Source organism: Penicillium mononematosum (genome assembly GCF_028829835.1).
Source record: "Penicillium mononematosum strain IBT 11891 chromosome Unknown utg000005l:1.0-9366267.0:1.0-9372171.0, whole genome shotgun sequence".
Taxonomy (NCBI): Eukaryota; Fungi; Ascomycota; class Eurotiomycetes; order Eurotiales; family Aspergillaceae; genus Penicillium; species Penicillium mononematosum.
Genome location: NW_026643275.1, coordinates 8,983,805 through 9,002,936, shown reverse-complemented (window position 1 = coordinate 9,002,936; position 19,132 = coordinate 8,983,805). Strand labels below are relative to the sequence as shown.

The following is a 19,132-nucleotide window of genomic DNA, read 5'->3' as shown; positions in this document are numbered from 1 at the left end:
ATCGTTGATCCAAGTTGTTATACACTTCTTCACTATGTTATCGCCCGTGAAACTGATTCGTTCTTCAGATATCTCAACATGGGTTCCATTGGAGAGGAGGAAAGGTTAGACAACGAACCGTCCGGGATCATGTTGGAGGCGGAGTCTTTTTTGACTCGACTTCTCACGATCAAGCCTCCAGCCCCGTCTGACCCTATTGTTCAAAAGCTTCATGCACACGAGATCCAAAGTATGCAGCAGCAAGTCATGCCAGGTGACCATCCTCAAGATCTTTCATCCGTCCTTCATGAAGCTATGACAGTCTTCGACAACCGCATGCGCCTCACGCACCCACATTGCTTCTCCTACATACCAGCTTGCCCAACTCCCCTTGCCCGTCTGGGTGACCTTCTTACTTCTGCTTACAACGTCAACGCTGTTAGCTGGGATGTGAGCTCTGGTCCGAATGCGGTCGAAAAAGCCATGATAGCCTGGCTGGGTGGCCAGCTTGGACTGCCAGACTCAGTTGGAGGGTGCTTTGTCTCGGGTGGCTCTATAGCAAACATGACAGCCATAGTTGCAGCCCGGGATGAGATGCTACATCCTACGCAGCGAGGTGACGCGGTCATTTACACTTCCGACCAGACACATATCTCTATTCGCAAGGCGCTACATATAAGCGGCTTTATGGATTATCAGGTCCACAAGATACCCAGCGATGATGCATTCCGCATAGACGTTGATATCCTACGACACGCGATAAACACAGATCGCAAATCGGGACGTGTACCATTTCTTCTTGTCGCCAATTGTGGAAGCACCAACACAGGCAGCATCGACCCTCTTCATGCACTCGCTGATATTGCACGAGATGAAGGGCTATGGCTACATGTGGACGGTGCATACGGTGCTTCCATTGCGCTCTCTGACAAGCATCGCTACCTAGTTGATGGGATCGGCCGCGCGGATAGTGTTTCTTGGGATGGGCATAAGTGGCTCTTCCAGACATACGGATGTGGGATTGTGCTCACGCGAAAAGTTGGCTCTCTCTTGCGCAGCTTCGCCGTGGATGCCGAGTATCTCAGTGGTATATTGGCACCACAAGGTACCACCAACTTTTACAATCTGAGTCCAGAGCTCAGCCGCCCAGCGCGTGCCATATCTCTGTGGCTCACTCTCAAGACCTTGGGTCGTCACCGTATGGGTGAAATGATCGACCAAGGTTTCCTTCTTGCTCGTACCGCAGATCATAGTATCCGTCAGTACAAGAACTGGATTATTGCGGCCCCAACAGTTGCTAGCATTGTGGTTTTTCAATACGCACCTCGTGGGCTCGACGAAGAAGCGTTGGATGCATTAAACACGGCTATTTCGCAGCGACTCTTGGCTGAGAATATTGCTGCTATACTCACGACCAAAATTCGCGGAAGAACCACGCTTCGAATGTGTACGATGAATCCCCTTGTGAAACCGGAAACTATCGCCAATGTCATTCTTCAGGTTGACAAATTGGCCCAATCTGAGCTTCACAACACTTATTCAAAGATGGCCAATATGCCACATACTCTTTGTCGAGAATGCTCTGGTGTTGGTGTTCTTCAAGATGCTGGTTGATGCCCGTAGGTGGAGATATTTGGGGTTCTACATAAAATTCTCTGACTCATGTTGGCTATTGATGCGTGAATTGGCTTTAAAGGATAGTAATTTCAATCCGGGAATATTTGATACATGTATTTTTGATGAGTTTTCGGCTTGAAGTCCCTGGATTTAATTAAAGTTTTTAAACATAGTTTAAGACTCGGAAAGGGATTTAAGGTTCACGCTAGTATCGATCTCGGGTGGAAATCGGATAATGCCCGATCGGAATTTTCCCAAGATAGCTAATGTTCTAATTTCTTTCTATTCGTCCTCATTCTCTATATATCGCGATCTACGTCATAATTCCTCTACCAGTCATCTTTCTAAATTCTCGGTAGCCATCTAGAACATGGCGCTGAAACTACAGTAAGTGATCGTCATTTTTGAGCTCACAGAACACATACCAGGGAACTTCTGATCGGCACACGGCTTAGCTGACCTCGGGACCTCCGAACAAAAAGCAAATAATACAATATTCCATGAATTGGTAAATTTCTCTACTAGGATGAGTTCCGGTTCATGATGATCACCTCCAGGGCTTCAAACTTCATTTAGTAAATGTCAGCTTGCTAAGTATAAACACAGTCTGTTTACTTAAAGATCAAAGGAATCACATCAAAGTCTTTGTATCGCAAAAGCTACACAGTGTGCACGGTGTAAAAGCGGTCAGGCTAACCGTCTAAACCCTGGAATCAGCCCTCGAGGCTGAAACACGCATGTAAGCTGCGACCCTTTCTCCTTGCCGTACTCATATTGCATACTCCGTGGATGTCCTCCGTACCCGTACATGCATGGACATATCTATGCATTTAATAGTACCTATTGTGATGTGACTTATCTTTCTTGCCATTCTTGAAAAGTAAGGAGTCATCAATTTTCAATCAATGAGGAGGTTGCGTAGACGTCCTGACTCAGTGGGTAAGTGCAAATCGATGTACCACCCTCTAAAAAAGTCTGTCAAAGTAGATCTCGTTGACCTGTCCGATGTAGCATTCTTGTTGTATTATACCAACCGAGTACTGTATTCTATAGTAGTTAACAATTTCAGGCTCATACAAATAGTATACGCAATACGCCCCGCTCGCAAGCATTAGGCTATTCTTGGCGGAGCCACATCGACAGACTTCTTACGGAGGGGGATATGCCTGACATAACATCCTTGGTCCTCCAAATACTTTTTATGCTAGTATTCCCTCAAAGCTTTCAACAACACATGTACAACAGTCGGTTTAAGCGGATACAGGAGGTACTAAAATGGCTATCGAGCAATGGTTTTACCTTGACTCTACTTCTGGGGGTCTTGTCTTGGGAGCGATTGCTATAACATTTTTGCTCCTTGAGATAAGGGCACGAAAGCTGAATCCATCCCGATTGCCAGTCTTCAATGACAGGAAATGGTGGGAATTTGGCTATGGTAAAGCAACAAAACGGTATATCGATGATCCAGAGGGATTGATAAGGGCCGGGCTTAAGAAGGTGCGCAGAGCTCTGTTCATGCAAAATCGCGACTCGTCTACACATATATCGCTGACCTTGGGGATACAATCTGATAATAGGGCGGGGATGCATTTTATCTGTGCACAGAGTCACATTTTCGCTTGATCCTAGGCCCGAAATATGCCGATGTGATTGGAGGTGATAACCGATTCGATTTGGGAAAGTTTATAGGAGAGGTTAGTATTTCCGATTACAGTGAGCAATCGAGTGCAAAGTATTTACCTACCTTTAGGATTTTCATGAAGGAGTACCGGGATTTGAGCCAATTGCGAACGTTGCCTTAGAATCTAGGGTTATACAGAACGCTGTGAAGACAAAACTCTCACGTCAGACTCGTAAGTCGATTGAAAAGTTTAGGCATGCTTGCAACACCAGCATTTGAATGACACTCGAATTCAAAGCCAAACTCGTCGATCCGCTCTCCGAAGAAACAGGGTTGGCCCTAGATCGTCACTGGACTGAAGAAACAGGTATAACTTCCCGTCTCAAATTCTTCGAATATAATGATACAGGCAGGACTTTACTAACTTTAAAGCAGAATGGCACCAAGTCAACCTGAGATACACAGCGAGTCAAATCGTGGCACAAATGGTATGCCGAGGATTTCTCGGTGATAAAGACCTGTGTAAGAACCAAGAATGGCTAGATCTGATGTTTGAATTTCTGGAAAACACGTTTATCGCCGCTCATGAGTTACGCCGATGGCCAATGCCTATGAGATGCCTTGCTTCCCGATTTATTCCAAAATGTCGAGAGGTTCGGGTACAGCTTCGAGAGGTCGAGAAATACCTAAATCCTCTGCTTGACAAAGAAATTGGCCCTGATTCAGAGATGAATGCGCTTGCGTGGGTCAAGGAGGTGAGCAAAGGTTGCTCATATGACTTTACTACGTTGCAGCTCACACTTGCGCTTGCTTCACTGGATACATCCAGTGATTTGATTGCAAAGGCTATCTGCGACCTCTCCGAGAATCCGGCTCTGGTGAATGACATTCGAAAGGAAATCATTGAGGTTGTCGGAAAAGAGGGTTTGACCAAGTCATCTACACAACGGCTATACCTTCTGGACAGTGCAATTAAGGAATCCCAAAGGCTCAGCCCACTCGGATACAGTAAGTGATCTATGAACGCTGATCATGTGCACAAGCACAATTCATTGGCTCATTGTAATTAGGCAACATGGAGCGACTCGCCAAAGAGAAGGTGGTTTTACCTGATGGGTTGATTATCCCAAAGGGAACTGCAATCATGGTATCATCATGTCATATGATGGACTCCTCAGTTTGGCCGAATGGGGGCAAATACGACGGCTACCGATTTGCAAATTTGCGCAAGAACGCGAAAAATTCTTTGACAAGCCCCTACCAGCTTACCTCGACGAGTGCGGATCATATGGGCTTTGGACACGGCAAACAGGCATGTCCTGGAAGACACTACGCTGCAATGTTTCTGAAAGTAGCGCTGTGCCACATTATCCTGAAGTATGATTTCAATGTGATCCTACCGGAAGAAGGCCGCGTTCAGCTGCGTGGGCATAATATCCTACCGCACTCAAACATCAAAATCAACCTTAGACGACGGAAAGAAGAAATATCTTTGTGAAGGGAGCGGCCTTTGGTTCTTTATTTAGAGCACTTGAGACTGTCTGCTATATCATTACCGTGACCGTCTTTGAGAGGGCTTGATGTGTATGAGATAGTATGGTTCAGTTCTGATTCAACCTGAATACCCCCGGTAGCAGAAACTATGGATGATTTTTGAACCTCAAGTGAAAGTGGCGCCGTCATAGGAATTTGTCATTAATCTTTGTCTACCTGAAGCGGAGTTTGCCAACTGAAATTCCAGAAGGATAGACATGAGTCCTCAAATTTTAATCAATAGTTTTGTGCCCCTTTGTAGATCGTTTGTAGGCAGTGTCAATGATATCAATCCACTTCGTGCAAATTGCGTTCACTGACTGTCTACATAGCCATGTCTTTAGCGTTACGTATTTTACTTACAAATACCCCTTTCAATCCCAATCTCACGCAAAAGAAAAGTGTTTTGTTTTGTCATATTTTACCGCTATTTGATAATGCACCTAAGTGGAGATCACGTAGTATGTTGGCAAGTATGGAATATGTTATACATGCTATCCCTAGCGGTGATACATAGCATATTTGTCTCCCTTAACTAAACCCATAGGGTGGTAGCTCTCCCTTTCCTTCTTCTCCATTCCCTCCCAATTTGCTTCCTAGGTAGCCTGTTGGAATTGACTATTCGTTATAACTCCAATCCTCAATTCCAGTTCAGGAAATGGCGGAACACGAATCGTCGGACCCTTCCACGGATCTAATGAGCCAAGATAAAAATGGCCAAGGAAAAAGAGACTCTCCGAAAAACGAAGGCTCTTCAGATGAAGTCCAGAAGTCAGGAATGGATTACACATTCTTTTGTACTGGACTATTAGGCAAGTCAGCTATCACTTCCAACAAGGACCTCTGGAGTTTTAAAACTCGATCTAACCTGACATCGATAGGCGTATTTCTTGCCTTTGCGGACGATACCTTTGTTTTCACTACATACGGGACGATCGCGTCTGACTTTGGTCACGGCTCTATGGGATCATGGCTCGTCACGGCATACAATCTAGGATTTGCCGTCTCGTTACCGGTCGTATGATTACCATTTCTGATAACTGTGGCGTTCCTGGACCTGACAGTGACAGTACGGACGAGTCTGTGATATCTATGGGTACAGGTACCCAATCCAAGCGGCTTATTTAATTTTCTCTGTTGGATGTGCAATGTCGTGAGTTGAGACAAGTGAAACCTCCAGGCCAAGAAGGTGACTTACTTTTTTCAAGTGGATTTGCCAGCTCTTTGTGGATTGCGATTGTTGGAAGGTTCCTTTCTGGCGCTGGTGGCTCGGGGATGACGGATTTACTCGTTGTCATTGTCAACGGTCTGTGGATTCGACCTTGGGAACAAAACAGTCAATATAAACGCTATGAATTGTACTGACGATCGAAACACAGACTCGGTGCCCCCCAAGAAAAGCCACAGGTTTACGTTCATACATATCGATCGTCATGACTATTGCTGTTCCCGTTGGTGCCCCGTTGGGGGGTGCTTTGACTCAGTGGATTGGCTGGAGATGGGCCTTTGTTTTACAAATTCCAATGAGCCTCATTTGTTTAGCTATGGCTTTCTGGCGACTGAGAAGAGCCAAGGAGAGGAGCAGCTCTCAGAAGGAGGGAGAGGTATCTCCTCGACCAGATTTCAATTTACTAGGGATCTTTCTTCTCGGTCTCTCCGTCGCTTCACTAATGATAGTTTGTGAATTCTCAGGTGAACTGAGATCTAAATTAACAATTGGGTTACCAATTGTATCATCAGTATTCTTCGTCAGCGTCTTGCTTTTTGGAATCAACGAACGGTGCTGGACAAATGCCCCATTGATTCCGCTAAAGTTGATCAAGACGAACGGCATCGGTGCAATGTATCTCGCACAAATAATTCTTTTCTTCAGCTATGGAAGTGTAGGTAAGTCCTACCTCGCGTGTCGCACTTTTACTGACCGAGCCCGCACAGATCTCCAGTCATGTCACAGAATTCTGGATCCGGACAAAGGACTATGGCAACAGCCTCGCTTCTGCATGCATATTGCCAATCGTATTTGGAAACGTTGCGAGCGCAGCTATCAATAGTATAATCGTGCAGAAGTATGTATGCCTTCCCTGGGTGATCCAATATATGTTAACTAATCCACCATTAGGACTGGGAGATACAAGAAACTTTTAATTGCAGGCTGCATAGTTGCGATAGCCAGTAATGCATTGATAGCAGGACGATGGCCACATCGACCATTATTTTGCGATATGATATTTTACGCTGGCATGGGCTTCGGAGTGGGTGGTATCCTTGTATGTACCTTCTCAGCATTGTCAGTATCGGTCCCAAGCCAGATGACAGCCACTGCTATGACAAATTATTATCTCTGCCAGCAGTTGGGATTAGTGGTGGGTATTTCTGTGGTATCTTCAGCCAGTCGGGCGGTTTTTGAAAAGTGTCTGTCCCAGGACATTCCCCTACGCAAAGATAAATCCCGGGTTTGTGTTCAAATTTTGCTTGGCCCTTTGTCTCTTATCTAACATGGATGCAATTTATAGCTTGTTGGGCACATTTTGAATGATCATCGATTTGCTTTTACCTTGTCTGAGCCGGTTCAGTCGATTGTAAGAAATTGTTTCTTGCAGTCTTTTGGGGTCATCGCAGGTATGAGAGAACTTCTCAGATTCCTATTTTTTTCAGCTGACTTTGGATAGCAACATCCTGCGGCAGTTTGGTTTTGGTTCTTCTTATATCCTTGAAGCTGCCTGAGAAGCGACTTGAAAAGTAGTGTCTCGGCCGCTTCCTAGGCTATAGGCATCCACTCCCTATAGAGATAGAAAAGCGGCAAGAGTTGAGCACTAAAATGGAATGGGAAAGGTCTTGACTTCCAGCCATTATCCGGTACATATGCATCCAGCAGTGAGCAGCGAACGCAAAATAACTCAGCGTCATGCTCGCACTTTCGCACAAACTAGCACTTTCCCCGCTTCTCTATATTGGATAGGCTCACGGTCTTACTTCAAATATTACATAACCAATGAATAGAATGGCATGTATTGATGCGGCAGTCAAAGAGCCAGTTTTTAACCGTTTTGGGTTTACTTCCTTGCGTAGATGCTCAACATATCGGTACCTTGTCCACTCTCGTAGGACCTCTCGGGCTTGATATACCACTTCCTCTCGAAAGAACCTGTTCCCACCTGTTGCTCTTGTTTAGGGGGATATAGAATTCCATCACCACTCTCAGCCAGCAAATTCCAGTGCACGCCTTGCAAGGGCCATGGTGGGCCTGGATAACTGATTTCTTTAAAGAGAGGGAACTCCAGACAAACCAGAAGGCCACCCGAAAAACACTAGATCAGCCATGCGCGAGGCCCACTGAGCACGCATATTTGGATGAAGAGCACAAAGGAACTGCCTTGAATTAGCTTGTGTGCAGAGGTCTACAGGTCCGATGACTTACAGTGTAGTCATAAATTACGTCGAACTTCTCCCCTTTCGTGCAGTCTGACTGGAAGAAATCACCCTGAATGAAAGACACAGAGCCTCTTTCAAACTTGTTTGTCCAAGCAGACCCGAAGTTGTATGCTTGTGGAGCTTGAAGTTCTTTCTGTGCATACTCCTCGGCAGTAGAAACTCCCTTGGCTGAGATCTCGAGCCCAACGGCATCGAATCCATGCAGAGCGAGCATGACCACATCGTAGCCTTTTCCGCATCCCTACGCAGTGTAAGTTTCCTGGATTCGTGTGGAAATCTAAAAGAAGATCTCTTACAGGTACGAGGATCTTCTTCCTCTGGCCGTTAGCTGCAATTGGGCTCAAGATGTCCTCCCTTTGCTCTAGGAGGTCAACTAAGGCAGGCGAGGGATTCCCTCTGTCCCACATGTCGCTGTTATCAGTCTCCCAAAGGCTGTCCCATGCTGCATTGTGGTTCTCGATCGAACTGCGAGGTGTCAGACCTCTATCACTCGACTGAATAAGACAAATATCATACCTTTGTTCGAAGTGTCTGATCAAGCGAGACCGATTCTCGGGAGACTGAAGTCGTTCTTGGGGGGTTGTCATTTCAAGTGTCGGTTGCGTTTGCTGATAGGTAAATAGTCTAATGGGAGAGAATCAAGGGAAGTCAAAAATTGGGTGTCTGCGTCGTTTTAACGTGGCCCGTTGATGTGGGGCAAACCACTCCATTTTCTTTTCTCGGAGTCACCCGGAGATTCCATTTGATACGATACGCCCTATTGGTTTCCTTTCTTGGCAGTGCACTTCTCTTTGTCAATTCATAATATAGAGCGGTCCAGAGGCTTACCCATATTCTACACCTGGGCAGGTTGCTTACCTAGTACCTAAGGACATGACGTCAGTGGTATAAGGTTCCGAGAAAAGCTTGGCGCCGACCGAGCCCTTGCGATTTCCTTTTTGGGAAAACTGGTAACTGCCGCCCTATCGGTTTCCTAAACTAGATAACCATCATCTTCAAAACAATCCCCGGAAAAGATTTTTCTTCAGTCATTATCATCAAACCTCACAAATCCAAAAGATCATACAATCCAATGGAAGAAACAAGCAAAGCCGCGCCGTTTCTCGGCCAGCTTAAGAATGGCTCTGTCGCAGACTGCATTGGAGCTACGCCATTAGTCCGTCTCAACCGCCTCCCTGCTGCGATCGGTATCAAAGCGCAGGTGTATGCGAAGCTCGAATACTTTAATGCGGGTGGTTCAGTGAAGGACCGGATCGCCAAACGCATGGTTGAGAAAGCGGAAAGAGATGGGAGGATCAAACCCGGAGATACATTGATTGAGGCTTCGAGTGGCAACACGTGAGTGTGGAAGCAGCTATATGAGCAGCAAGGAAAAGGGCTAATTTCATATGACGGAACAGTGGAATCGCTATTGCCCTGATGGCGGTCATCAAAGGCTACAAATGCATCATCACACTCTCTGAGAAGATGTCGCTTGAAAAGGAGCAGATGTTGAAAGCTTTAGGAGCGAAGGTCGTTCGTACTCCAGCGGGTGTTCCCATTGACTCTCCGGATTCCATCATCAGCGTGGCACATCGCCTTCAGAAGGAGATTCAAAACTCATTCATCCTCAATCAATATACGAACCCTGAAAATCCGGCTGCACACGAGTTCGGGACCGCGGAGGAGCTGTGGCACCAGACAGAAGGACAGATTGACGTGTTAATCGGCGGAGCTGGTACCGGAGGGACCGTTACTGGCACAACCAGGGGTCTTAAGAAACACAGCAAGGACATCCTATGCGTGGCGGTCGATCCACTTGGATCAGTCCTTGCTCAGCCAGGCGAGCTTAACAACCACAAAACGGAATACAAGGTTGAAGGAATCGGGTACGACTTTGTGCCGGAGGTCTTGAACCAAGCTGAGCCCGACCTCTGGATCAAAACCTCTGATCGGGACTCCTTCCAGTATGCACGACGCCTTGTACGAGAGGAGGGGCTTCTTTGTGGAGGGTCCTCGGGTGCGACGATTGCCGCACTAGCCCAGCTGGTTGAAGCTCGTCCTGAACTTAACGCGGAAGGCAAGCTCATTGTCGTTATACTGCCGGATAGTCTCCGCAACTATCTGACAAAGTTTGCCGATGACGACTGGATGGAGGAGCATGGTTACGATGTTCTTTAGTAGCAGCGTGGCTTTGGGGCGAAATTCTAAGAGGCAACAGTGAGATACCTTTTGTCAAACCAAGGCGAAACCTTCGGGTCGCTATCTTGTTAGTCCCCATTTTCTTCAGGAAAGTAACCAGCTTGAAGATCGTAGCCTTTCCTTCCCTTGTGACAATGCGAAAGAGTAAAAGAAAATGTAAGGATCTGTAAATATTGAGGCATTCTAGGTCACTACATTCTATAGATCTACTACCGTAGAAAATATTCATTTACTTTGCGTAGTATTTTAAAAGCCTCCAGGTCCGACATAACGACATATTCGACTGAAAACAACCCACGTCATGAAGACTAGTCCAAAAAGGAGTCGAAGATAAATTTGCCCATAATAATGCTAAGTAACTAAATCATTCTTCTGTTTATCACTAATGGTATCGGAGTCTTGTAACAAGACGCCTTCTTTCATGGTCTATGTCAATGCATCTTACAGATGGAACTCTGCTAATGAGGGTGTTCCGGCTAAGGACGGTGTGTCGAGCCTATTATTGTCCATGAACTCGTTGATGTGAGCGTGAAAGAACACACCGACGGCAGCGATCACGGGTGGGTAATGAGGCCGGCCCTCAGGGACATTATCAACAAGGCAAGCGATGTGACTCTCGAAAATTACCTCAATCTCACGAAGATTTAAAACCTCATTCGATGGTTTCAAGGTTCCAAGATTGTGTTATTGTGTTACTAATGGCGCTTTGAAAACGCCTCATTTCTGTGGTGGCATGGGACAAGATCCCGAAGGGTCATTAGACCTGCGGAGTTCCGCAAGGCATTCAGGGCTTTGCCAGGCCCAAGGCATCCATGGGTCAACCGGCGGTGCAACTCGGGAACAAGATTCAGGCGGGCTCTGTGGGTCGTTGTTACCCGGTGTATTCGTTGTGTTTGTTGTCCACGGGAGTGGAAACGATGGCTTTGGCGAGACCACGGCAGAATAAGTAGTCGTTGTGGACAAAGATGGACCTAAGCCCATTCCATCTTTGAACAATCGCAGCCAGTCTGCGTTATCTGCTGCAGTTTGATTCCACGGATCTTCATCACCGTAGACAAAGCAGCGTGCTTCATGTTGGATAGCGTCATCGGTTACAGGAACCCCAGTCGCCTGCCTTTCTCGGACAAAGCGAATCAAGCGTTCTGTCAACTGTTCAAATGGGGTTGGCTGGATATTGGCTTTTTGCTGCGGATAGGACTTATTGTTGACATTCCGCGGATTTGGGCATCGTGTTGAAGCACTAAAAGGATTGATGCCAGTAGATTCAGCACCGATGAGATAGGGCGGCATGGCATTCTCTACGGCAAGGGCTACCGCAGGATCAAGACCGCGACAGCCTTTCCAGTCCTTCATCAGGAGACCGTCCCGAAAATGGGCTGCAAGGTGATTATTCCGGTCGGCCCACCGTGTAAAAGTTTGCTCGCAAAAGCCACATCGTGAATTGACGTGTGTCACTTCTGACCTCCATGTTTCTTCCACGTGAGGAATACTGTTGTCTGTTCCATGCACCAAGCGCAGGTGCTGGATAAGATGGTCTTTTCGATAGAACGTTCGGAGGACAGATGGCTTTTGCTGACATTCCCAGAAGCGGTGGTCACGAACATGGATCTCGGATGGGTCCTCTGTATCGCAATAGACGCATCTTGATAGAGTCGCACCTTGGATCTTATAGGTCGGTCCGAATGGCGCGCAAGTCCAACTTTCCAACGACAGATGCAGGCTCTTCTCGTGCCTTACCCAGTCATGTTTTGACTTGAATGTGTCTGTGCAAAAGGTGCATTGGTAAAGCCGTTTTGGTGATTGAGTACGTCCACGAGACACAGGTGACTTCTTACGCTGGCGTCTGCGTCGGCGCCGTGTTGGTACTCCCGCATAAAATCGCCCAAACGAGCCCGATACGTTGGACCCAAAGCTGTGGGCTGATGACGCTGAACTGCTCGAGGCACTAGATCTGGTTGAGTCGGACGCAGCAACTGATGATGGTGAGCGGCGAGAGCGTCGATAACCGCGCTGTGAAAATTTTGCATCTTGAGAATTTTGTCGCATCTGATACGTTCCCTGGCTGTTGTCGAGTCTTATGGACTTCACTATATCACTCAAATCAACAGCTTCTGTCTCTGGCGGGGAGTTTTTCCAGCGATCCAGTGGGCTCAGCCCATCATCGTTCGTTAAATCCGGTAAATCGGGAAACAGCGAGCACTGCAGGTCAACGTCGTTCAAAAAGGATGAGGGTAGCTCATTATCCGACATAGCGGAGCGGTTGGATGGTGTTGAAATGTCCCTGCGGTAATGGGAACCTTGTCGAGGTCCACCCTGGACAACGGATTGATGACTCATGCACGCCTTTCGAGTTACTCGATTAGGAAGTGATGGGTTAAGGTTATTGCTTGCCAGCCAATAAGAGCTACTTCCGACCTTTCCTATACTCCACTTTCCTGATTAAAATGAGAAAACACGCACTGGGCATGACATAAAGCAAGCTCGCTTCATGCAAGCATTTAATGTGCCTGTTGCACGCTTTTATTATTCTTGCATCCAGATAGTACTGCCAATAGATTAACATTTTGGGCATGCATAGGCTATTGGTGTATACATCATATATCGTACAGGCAACCAGCTGTATTGAAAATTTCCAATATTTCACGCTGTCCAGCTGTTCGTGCTAGATAGGTGGGGCTTTTTTGGTCATTATCCAGAATATCAATGCGTGCACCAGCGCCTATCAACAACTCAACCGCTTTTCGATGTCCAGTTCGCATAGCATAATGCAAGGCAGTCCAACCGTGAAAACCACGAATATCAGGATCTGCACCATTTTGAAGAAATATAACGATAACTTCCTCATGTCCGTACCGAGCCGCCAGTTGCAATGCCGTCCATTCGTGGGATGTAGGCGCATTTATATCTTTCACGTAACGAACCAGAGCCTCAACACCAGCAACATAACCATTCCTCGACGCAATGTGTAATGGAGTTTCCCCTTCCGCGTTTTTCTGCATGACAGGTGCTCCATCGTCAATGAGTCGTACAATTGTGCTCATTCGGCGTGATGAGACGGCTCGATGCAGATGAAAGTGTCGCCCAGTTAGAATTTCATCGACGAGAAAGCGGTATATAATGGGTTCACATATTTTATTGAAATTTCGAGACACTGCTCGCATATTCAATAGCTCACTTTTATGGCATAGCTTGCTTATGAGGTCAGTAAGGCCGGCTTGCTGCGAAAGAGTCCTGGAGAACGTACCCCAACCACGATAAGAAGGATCTCCACCGGAAGTTTCATTTCAGCAAGGGTTCCTGTGTGGGGGAAAGACGGTATTCAATGAAGCTTCTTGTGGTCCAATTCGATTTTAAAAGGAGCGGAATCCACATGCGCCCTTGCTATTTCTACTTTAGGCACTTTGGAGACACTGCCGGGCCCCTATTCTCCCCGCCCAGGAAATATAAACTGGTATCCACCAATCGCCTAAGGATAATGAGAATAGCGGTTCCTGGATGTATAATACATAAATGTCAATAAATGGAAGCAACTTGAATAGACTTAGATCCACCGCTGAAGCTGTGCAATCTTTCAAGGGCCCTTTCGGCAGCTCGTCCGTACTTCCCACTTATCAAAGGGTTGTCGGTCTCCTACAAGGATTGTTAGTTCATTCGGGAACAAGATACTATGTCTAAATGTCACGCGTTCCCACCTACTATCTTCAATGTCATAGTATATCACCCGAGCCTAAGAAATCCCACACAAATTAAATACGGCACTCTTCCAATGAATTTACCGCAAATGCTTGGCGGACACTATGTCTAAATAGCCGTTTATCCTCAAGTCAGTACTGAATCCTAGAAGATGTTTGAAATGAGGTGGTCCATACCGGCATGTACTGCACGCCATGCTTCCGCAAGACATTCGTCTTTCCACTCAAATGTTAGTCCATCGGGAACTGACGCGTCGTGAATATTCCAGATTATCCGAGATGCCCGGTTGTCGGGATAGGTTTCGAAGCGAATCCTATAGTATGAAGGATCCACGATGTCATATCTCCCACTATTCCTGATTTCGTCAAAGCTCATACTCCACTCAAAGACGTGGTCGTGATAGTGACGGAGAGGATAGCTCTGCGAGCCGGGCCGGAAGGAAATCATAAGGTCGCTCTGCGACCCTGGATTCAGAGTGACTTCCAGCAAGTACTTATATTCCTTATTGTTGTACTTGCCGACGTAGCATTCAAGGGGCAGTGGTGGTGCTCCCTGGATCCGCTCCTCGGTCAATCGTTCATGTAGTGTAGCGAACCGTTCGAGTGTCCGTCTTTTACCTTCTTCTGCTAGCTTTACATAATCGGTGGGTTTTGCAAAGTCGAAGAGGCCTTCGATTAGGAGTCGTGCGATCCAATCAGCCGCATCGCTCGTCGCAGTGGTGTTCATGAGAACTACAACGGCCGACTGTGTCTCAGGAAAGAGAGCAAGGAACGAAGAGTACCCCGGTCCTCCGCCTTGATGATAAATCATGAGCCTAGACTGATCTCCAGCCCCGAAGACAGGCTGCTCGGACATATCCCAGAGTGATGAGTTTCCACCGAGAAGGCCCACAATCCCAGGGAGCTGGGCTCTGGCCCAGCCAAATCCATACGATCGTTCCGACAACGATGGATTATTCATTGCAATATGGTTGCTGAGTATCTGCGGGATTTGTTTCAATACTGTGTTGGAAGGTGTCCTCGTGTTTTGGCTGGCAGCCAATGTTTCCTTGGCCCATAAGAGAAGATCATTCACTGTCGAATAGGCTCCGCGTGAAGCTTCGAACGAAGAAAAGGAGTACCTGGGTTGAAATGCCAATGGACAAGCCTCCCCGTCGCTAAGTGAAGCATGTGGCTCAGCGATATTATTGCTTCCTTCAAACGACGGTCGAAAAGTGGTAGAAGTCATCCCCAGTGGCTGGAACACTTGATCATGAAGATACTTGTGAAGTGGCTGCTGAGATATAAGCTCGACTATGTGTGCAGCGATTGTGTATCCCCACGGACACATCAACCAGCTCTCACGGTGCGGAAGTGGGTGCGGGATGCGATCAACAGTTTTCAAGAACGCTTCGAGAGGAAGCCGTACGTCGCCAATTTCACCGTCAGCTAGCAATGTTGCAATTTCTCCATCCAAGCCACAGCGATGCGCTAAGAGATCAGCTATTGTGGATGTGTAGGTCCATTTCGCATGAGAATGGCCAATCTCGGGTATGATTTCTCTCAACAGAGTTGTCCACTGAAGCTTTCCATCGTCCACGAGTTTCCCAACACCAGCAGCTACCATTGACATGGTGATATTTCCGATTCCGTACTGGGTGTTTGCGTTTGGAAGCGATGTTTTGCATTTGTCACGGAACCCAAAGTTTTCGGTCCACAGATTTTCTCCATGGTCAAGAACTCCAATTGAAACGCCAGGGACGCCGCCTATTTTGCAAATTTGCTCAATTGAGCCGCTTAGTTGTCGCAGTCGGTCGATGGTCGATGGAGTGGACCTACATAGTGTCAGCGAGTGTATCATCCAAGGGAGAGAAATCCAAGAACCACAATGGGAACTTGGCAAACGCGTAAAACGTACATGTTTGGTGTTTTCTTTTTGTTGGTCTGGAGTGTGAGACGTCAGATTTGAAGGGGTTTAGTTTTCAGGCAACGGTCATAACCCCGCCCTACAAAGTACCCCCAATTTACCTAGGTATTAGTTGCTCGTTTGTTTATATCACCGGAATTTCTTTTTGTCGGATATTTTACAATCGTCTTCTGGGATCTGATTCCCCAATCCGAGATCGAACCATCAGCAACTCCTAAGTCTCTTTCACCGACGTAGCAAAGGATTGATGAGAGACTTTAGGGTTTCATATAGCTTCACACGTTCACAAAGCCGCAACAGACTATGCCCTTTCAAGTTTATTAACCTGCATGCGTTGACAACCTTAGAAATAGCTTGTCCTTATCAAAGTTCTCTGCATCACTTCCGCAGATGTTAAACCCGCTAAAAGACTTCCGACTTTTTTTATAATTCCTTCCTGTTACTATCTTCTCTTTCTTTTCCTGGGTCGGATGAGGCTTCGCAATTACTGTGCATAGGGTTTCTTTCTTCAATACCAGGCCCTTCCGACCAAATGTTTCAAGGCAGAAAAATGTGTACAAAGTTGCTTGAGGTGATTAAGAAGTTGTCGTCTCCATCTGGGCTCGGGGTCGTAGCAAACCAGAATGATCAATCGACTTTCTCATGCCGCAAGTTCCATGCCTGGCATTGATAATGTTGATATCGATACCTATATTTCGGCCACAGAAGGGAGCCAATTTTCACCAGCGTCTTGGCCTCGCAAAGAGTGAATGGCTTTCTTCATGAAAGACAAATAGCAAAGCAGTGACCCCAAGAGGGTGCCTTCCAAATACCTGCCTTTCTCTGCTTCAACTAGGGGGAGTTTGATTCCTTCTCGCGTTCTTCTATCTGCTCCTTTGAAGCAGCTATCTCGTCGCGTGAAATGTACTCTATGTACTTCACTCGAACCAACAGAATCGTGAAGAGATACCCTGTCCGTTGTATAACAGTTTCGCGGAGGGATCGACATAACTCCCCATCACAATATTGACGACAGACGAACTCACACAGAAAGAGACATGTAAAAATAGATCACTATAGACCTATATAGCGCAAAGTTAGTGACTTAGAACATATGGATGGGGGAACGGCCTTACCGTATTGGATGTTGTAATGGAGAAATCAAATGAAATGACATGATGAAAAGCTAAAAGCTCATTGTAGAACAAATCTGGCCGCAGCTTCATGGATCTCTTCTTGCTCCTTCGGCCATCCGAGAATAGCGCCCACAGCATAAATATCATGTGGCACATCTGGAACTTCAAAATGTTCTACCACATTGCCCGGGACAGAGCTCATCGCGGTGGCAAATCCACGAACACTATCAGCGAGAACCTCCGCGCCACCCGCCTGAACGAAAATTGGAACCGGGGTAGCAAATGGATGCAGCGCTGGAGAGATATACGGATCATCCAGTCGCACGGTCTCAGGTAACGCAATTGCCCTTGCACCCCATGCCATCATACGCGCCTCGACATAATCGGTCTTAATATTCCTATTTGCGCTGACAGCCTCCGGATCACCTTCGAAGCAATACTCGACCGAGGGCGAAAACAAAAGACATGCCTTTGGAGGTGGAAGCTCGGCAAGCTCATGATCTTTTACCTCCTTGATAGAGGCAAGATAGCGCAACAGCGCGACTGCAATAGTCGAGCCTGTGGAATCGCCTGCGAGAACAATGCGCGATGGGGATATTCCCATGTCTTTGGTGAGGTAGATGTATGCTGTTACCGCGTCTTGCATGGCCCCGGATATGGTGTTGGGTTACTGCCACCGGCGAGACGGTACTGCAGCCAAAAAGAGCGAGTATTGTTGCCCAGACTGTTATTCAGCATAGTTGCAGTGGGGCCTGAGTCCTCCGGCCGTCCAGTCAGCCATAGGAGCGAGCCAGAATGAAAGGATAAAACCACTAGGCCTTGTTCTTCTAGCAGCGACTGTTTCAATGGTAGACTTGGATACCAGGTACCGCCGACCGTCTCTGGTTTGATAGTGTCACTTGCGAAGTCGCCGTAATATGCGGACGCTGGCGCTGGGTCTATAGTCACCCAGCGATCGCCGAGTTTGCCCGCTTCTAGGCTCAAAGATTGCGTGAAACCAATTTCCGTGATAATATGAAAGACTCTCTCCAGAAGCCGTGTCATACAGGCCTGACGGTAGGCCCACGTTGGACTCTGGCGCAAAGGGCTCGGGATGTAGTAGATACTGTAGAAAATTGCCTCTAAAAAGCCCCGAAAGATAGCGATGACGATCCACATGGCAGATCCCGGGTGTCGAGTACGCCAGCCTTTGGGTATTGCGTTATTATCTGCAAATGATCGCGCCATGTCACCGATCAGTCTTGTGTCTTGTGTGAGAAGTTAAGGGTTGAGATCCAGAACAAGAACTTGCCAAGAATGCTAAGTCTTTGCTGGCTTTTATTAGTGAGAAAAGAGTGGGGGCCATAATTGTTCCTCGCAACGTAAGCCAGAAGAAGCTACCCTCCAGGGCTGGAATTAATTATCCGCTAGCGTCGGGGGAATCAAGCTCGTCCTAGATCCGGTCAGCTGGAGCAATATCGATGGCAGGTCCGTCTAGCAAAGCAGTAAATGAGGCTCTTTGCGGCCCATGCAGCTTTATAAAACTTGCGTTTTGAGGGGAACGGAGACAGTTTGAGAGACATGCTTGTACTAATAAGAATATCAGCTCACTTTACCTAAGTATGCTTTCGTTGAATTTGTCCTCGGCCAGCGTCACAGATCCACGCTAGTGCGACGCTTCTGGTACCTGACATCTTTTTTTCATTCTACCATGCAATCAAAGTAAATTGGACAGAACTTCCTTTTGGATCTGTAACGCTGGATAATGTGTTTTAATACTGCGCGTAATGTTATTCACCGGAAAGGAAAGACGCTAAACCCCACACTTTGGCCCCCAACCAGGGCTAGCAACACATATGATGTGAGCATCAAAGACGCTTTCTGCTAGGCTCAATCCCTCAGATTTATCTGTTACGCTTGGTTCAAAGCCAGAGAGCAACGTACCTGGAAGTTGACTCATTCTCAATTACGAAGTTATTGACCGACAACTACGGAGTATACAACACATAATCCATGTAGACTAGGCTTTTCCTAGGTGTGTATTGCTGGCGGATTACGTTATTGGTAGCCCACTACC

The 19,132-nt window shown here is 47.0% G+C and overlaps 8 protein-coding genes across 8 annotated transcripts; 3 read left to right on the top strand and 5 right to left on the bottom strand.

The window, feature by feature from the left end:
* Window positions 1-78: 78 nt before the first annotated feature.
* Window positions 79-1,593, top strand: N7519_011662 (pyridoxal phosphate-dependent decarboxylase family protein; the record flags this gene model as incomplete). The annotated part of the gene is made up of 1 exon (XM_057298435.1): window positions 79-1,593. One exon carries the CDS (start codon window positions 79-81, stop codon window positions 1,591-1,593), a length of 1,515 nt encoding a protein of 504 aa, XP_057146317.1.
* A 1,278-nt stretch (window positions 1,594-2,871) lies between these two features.
* Window positions 2,872-4,715, top strand: N7519_011661 (cytochrome P450; the record flags this gene model as incomplete). The annotated part of the gene is made up of 7 exons (XM_057298434.1): window positions 2,872-3,093; window positions 3,174-3,290; window positions 3,347-3,449; window positions 3,516-3,584; window positions 3,653-3,972; window positions 4,012-4,225; window positions 4,288-4,715. 7 exons carry the CDS (start codon window positions 2,872-2,874, stop codon window positions 4,713-4,715), a joined length of 1,473 nt encoding a protein of 490 aa, XP_057146316.1.
* Window positions 4,716-7,803: 3,088 nt separating this feature from the next.
* On the bottom strand, window positions 7,804-8,769 carry N7519_011660 (uncharacterized protein; the record flags this gene model as incomplete). Its single annotated transcript, XM_057298433.1, has 5 exons — window positions 7,804-7,994; window positions 8,038-8,119; window positions 8,169-8,423; window positions 8,479-8,647; window positions 8,699-8,769. 5 exons carry the CDS (start codon window positions 8,767-8,769, stop codon window positions 7,804-7,806), a joined length of 768 nt encoding a protein of 255 aa, XP_057146315.1.
* A 485-nt stretch (window positions 8,770-9,254) lies between these two features.
* N7519_011659 (uncharacterized protein) lies at window positions 9,255-10,342 on the top strand (the record flags this gene model as incomplete). Its single annotated transcript, XM_057298432.1, has 2 exons — window positions 9,255-9,520; window positions 9,583-10,342. 2 exons carry the CDS (start codon window positions 9,255-9,257, stop codon window positions 10,340-10,342), a joined length of 1,026 nt encoding a protein of 341 aa, XP_057146314.1.
* Window positions 10,343-11,080: 738 nt separating this feature from the next.
* Window positions 11,081-12,613, bottom strand: N7519_011658 (uncharacterized protein; the record flags this gene model as incomplete). Its single annotated transcript, XM_057298431.1, has 1 exon — window positions 11,081-12,613. One exon carries the CDS (start codon window positions 12,611-12,613, stop codon window positions 11,081-11,083), a length of 1,533 nt encoding a protein of 510 aa, XP_057146313.1.
* A 344-nt stretch (window positions 12,614-12,957) lies between these two features.
* Window positions 12,958-13,404, bottom strand: N7519_011657 (ankyrin repeat domain-containing protein; the record flags this gene model as incomplete). Its single annotated transcript, XM_057298430.1, has 1 exon — window positions 12,958-13,404. One exon carries the CDS (start codon window positions 13,402-13,404, stop codon window positions 12,958-12,960), a length of 447 nt encoding a protein of 148 aa, XP_057146312.1.
* Window positions 13,405-14,200: 796 nt separating this feature from the next.
* Window positions 14,201-15,667, bottom strand: N7519_011656 (uncharacterized protein; the record flags this gene model as incomplete). The annotated part of the gene is made up of 1 exon (XM_057298429.1): window positions 14,201-15,667. One exon carries the CDS (start codon window positions 15,665-15,667, stop codon window positions 14,201-14,203), a length of 1,467 nt encoding a protein of 488 aa, XP_057146311.1.
* A 1,467-nt stretch (window positions 15,668-17,134) lies between these two features.
* On the bottom strand, window positions 17,135-18,303 carry N7519_011655 (Alpha/beta hydrolase fold-3; the record flags this gene model as incomplete). The annotated part of the gene is made up of 2 exons (XM_057298428.1): window positions 17,135-17,703; window positions 17,748-18,303. The coding sequence occupies 2 exons, from the start codon at window positions 18,301-18,303 to the stop codon at window positions 17,135-17,137; spliced, it is 1,125 nt and encodes a 374-aa protein (XP_057146310.1).
* Window positions 18,304-19,132: the final 829 nt, after the last annotated feature.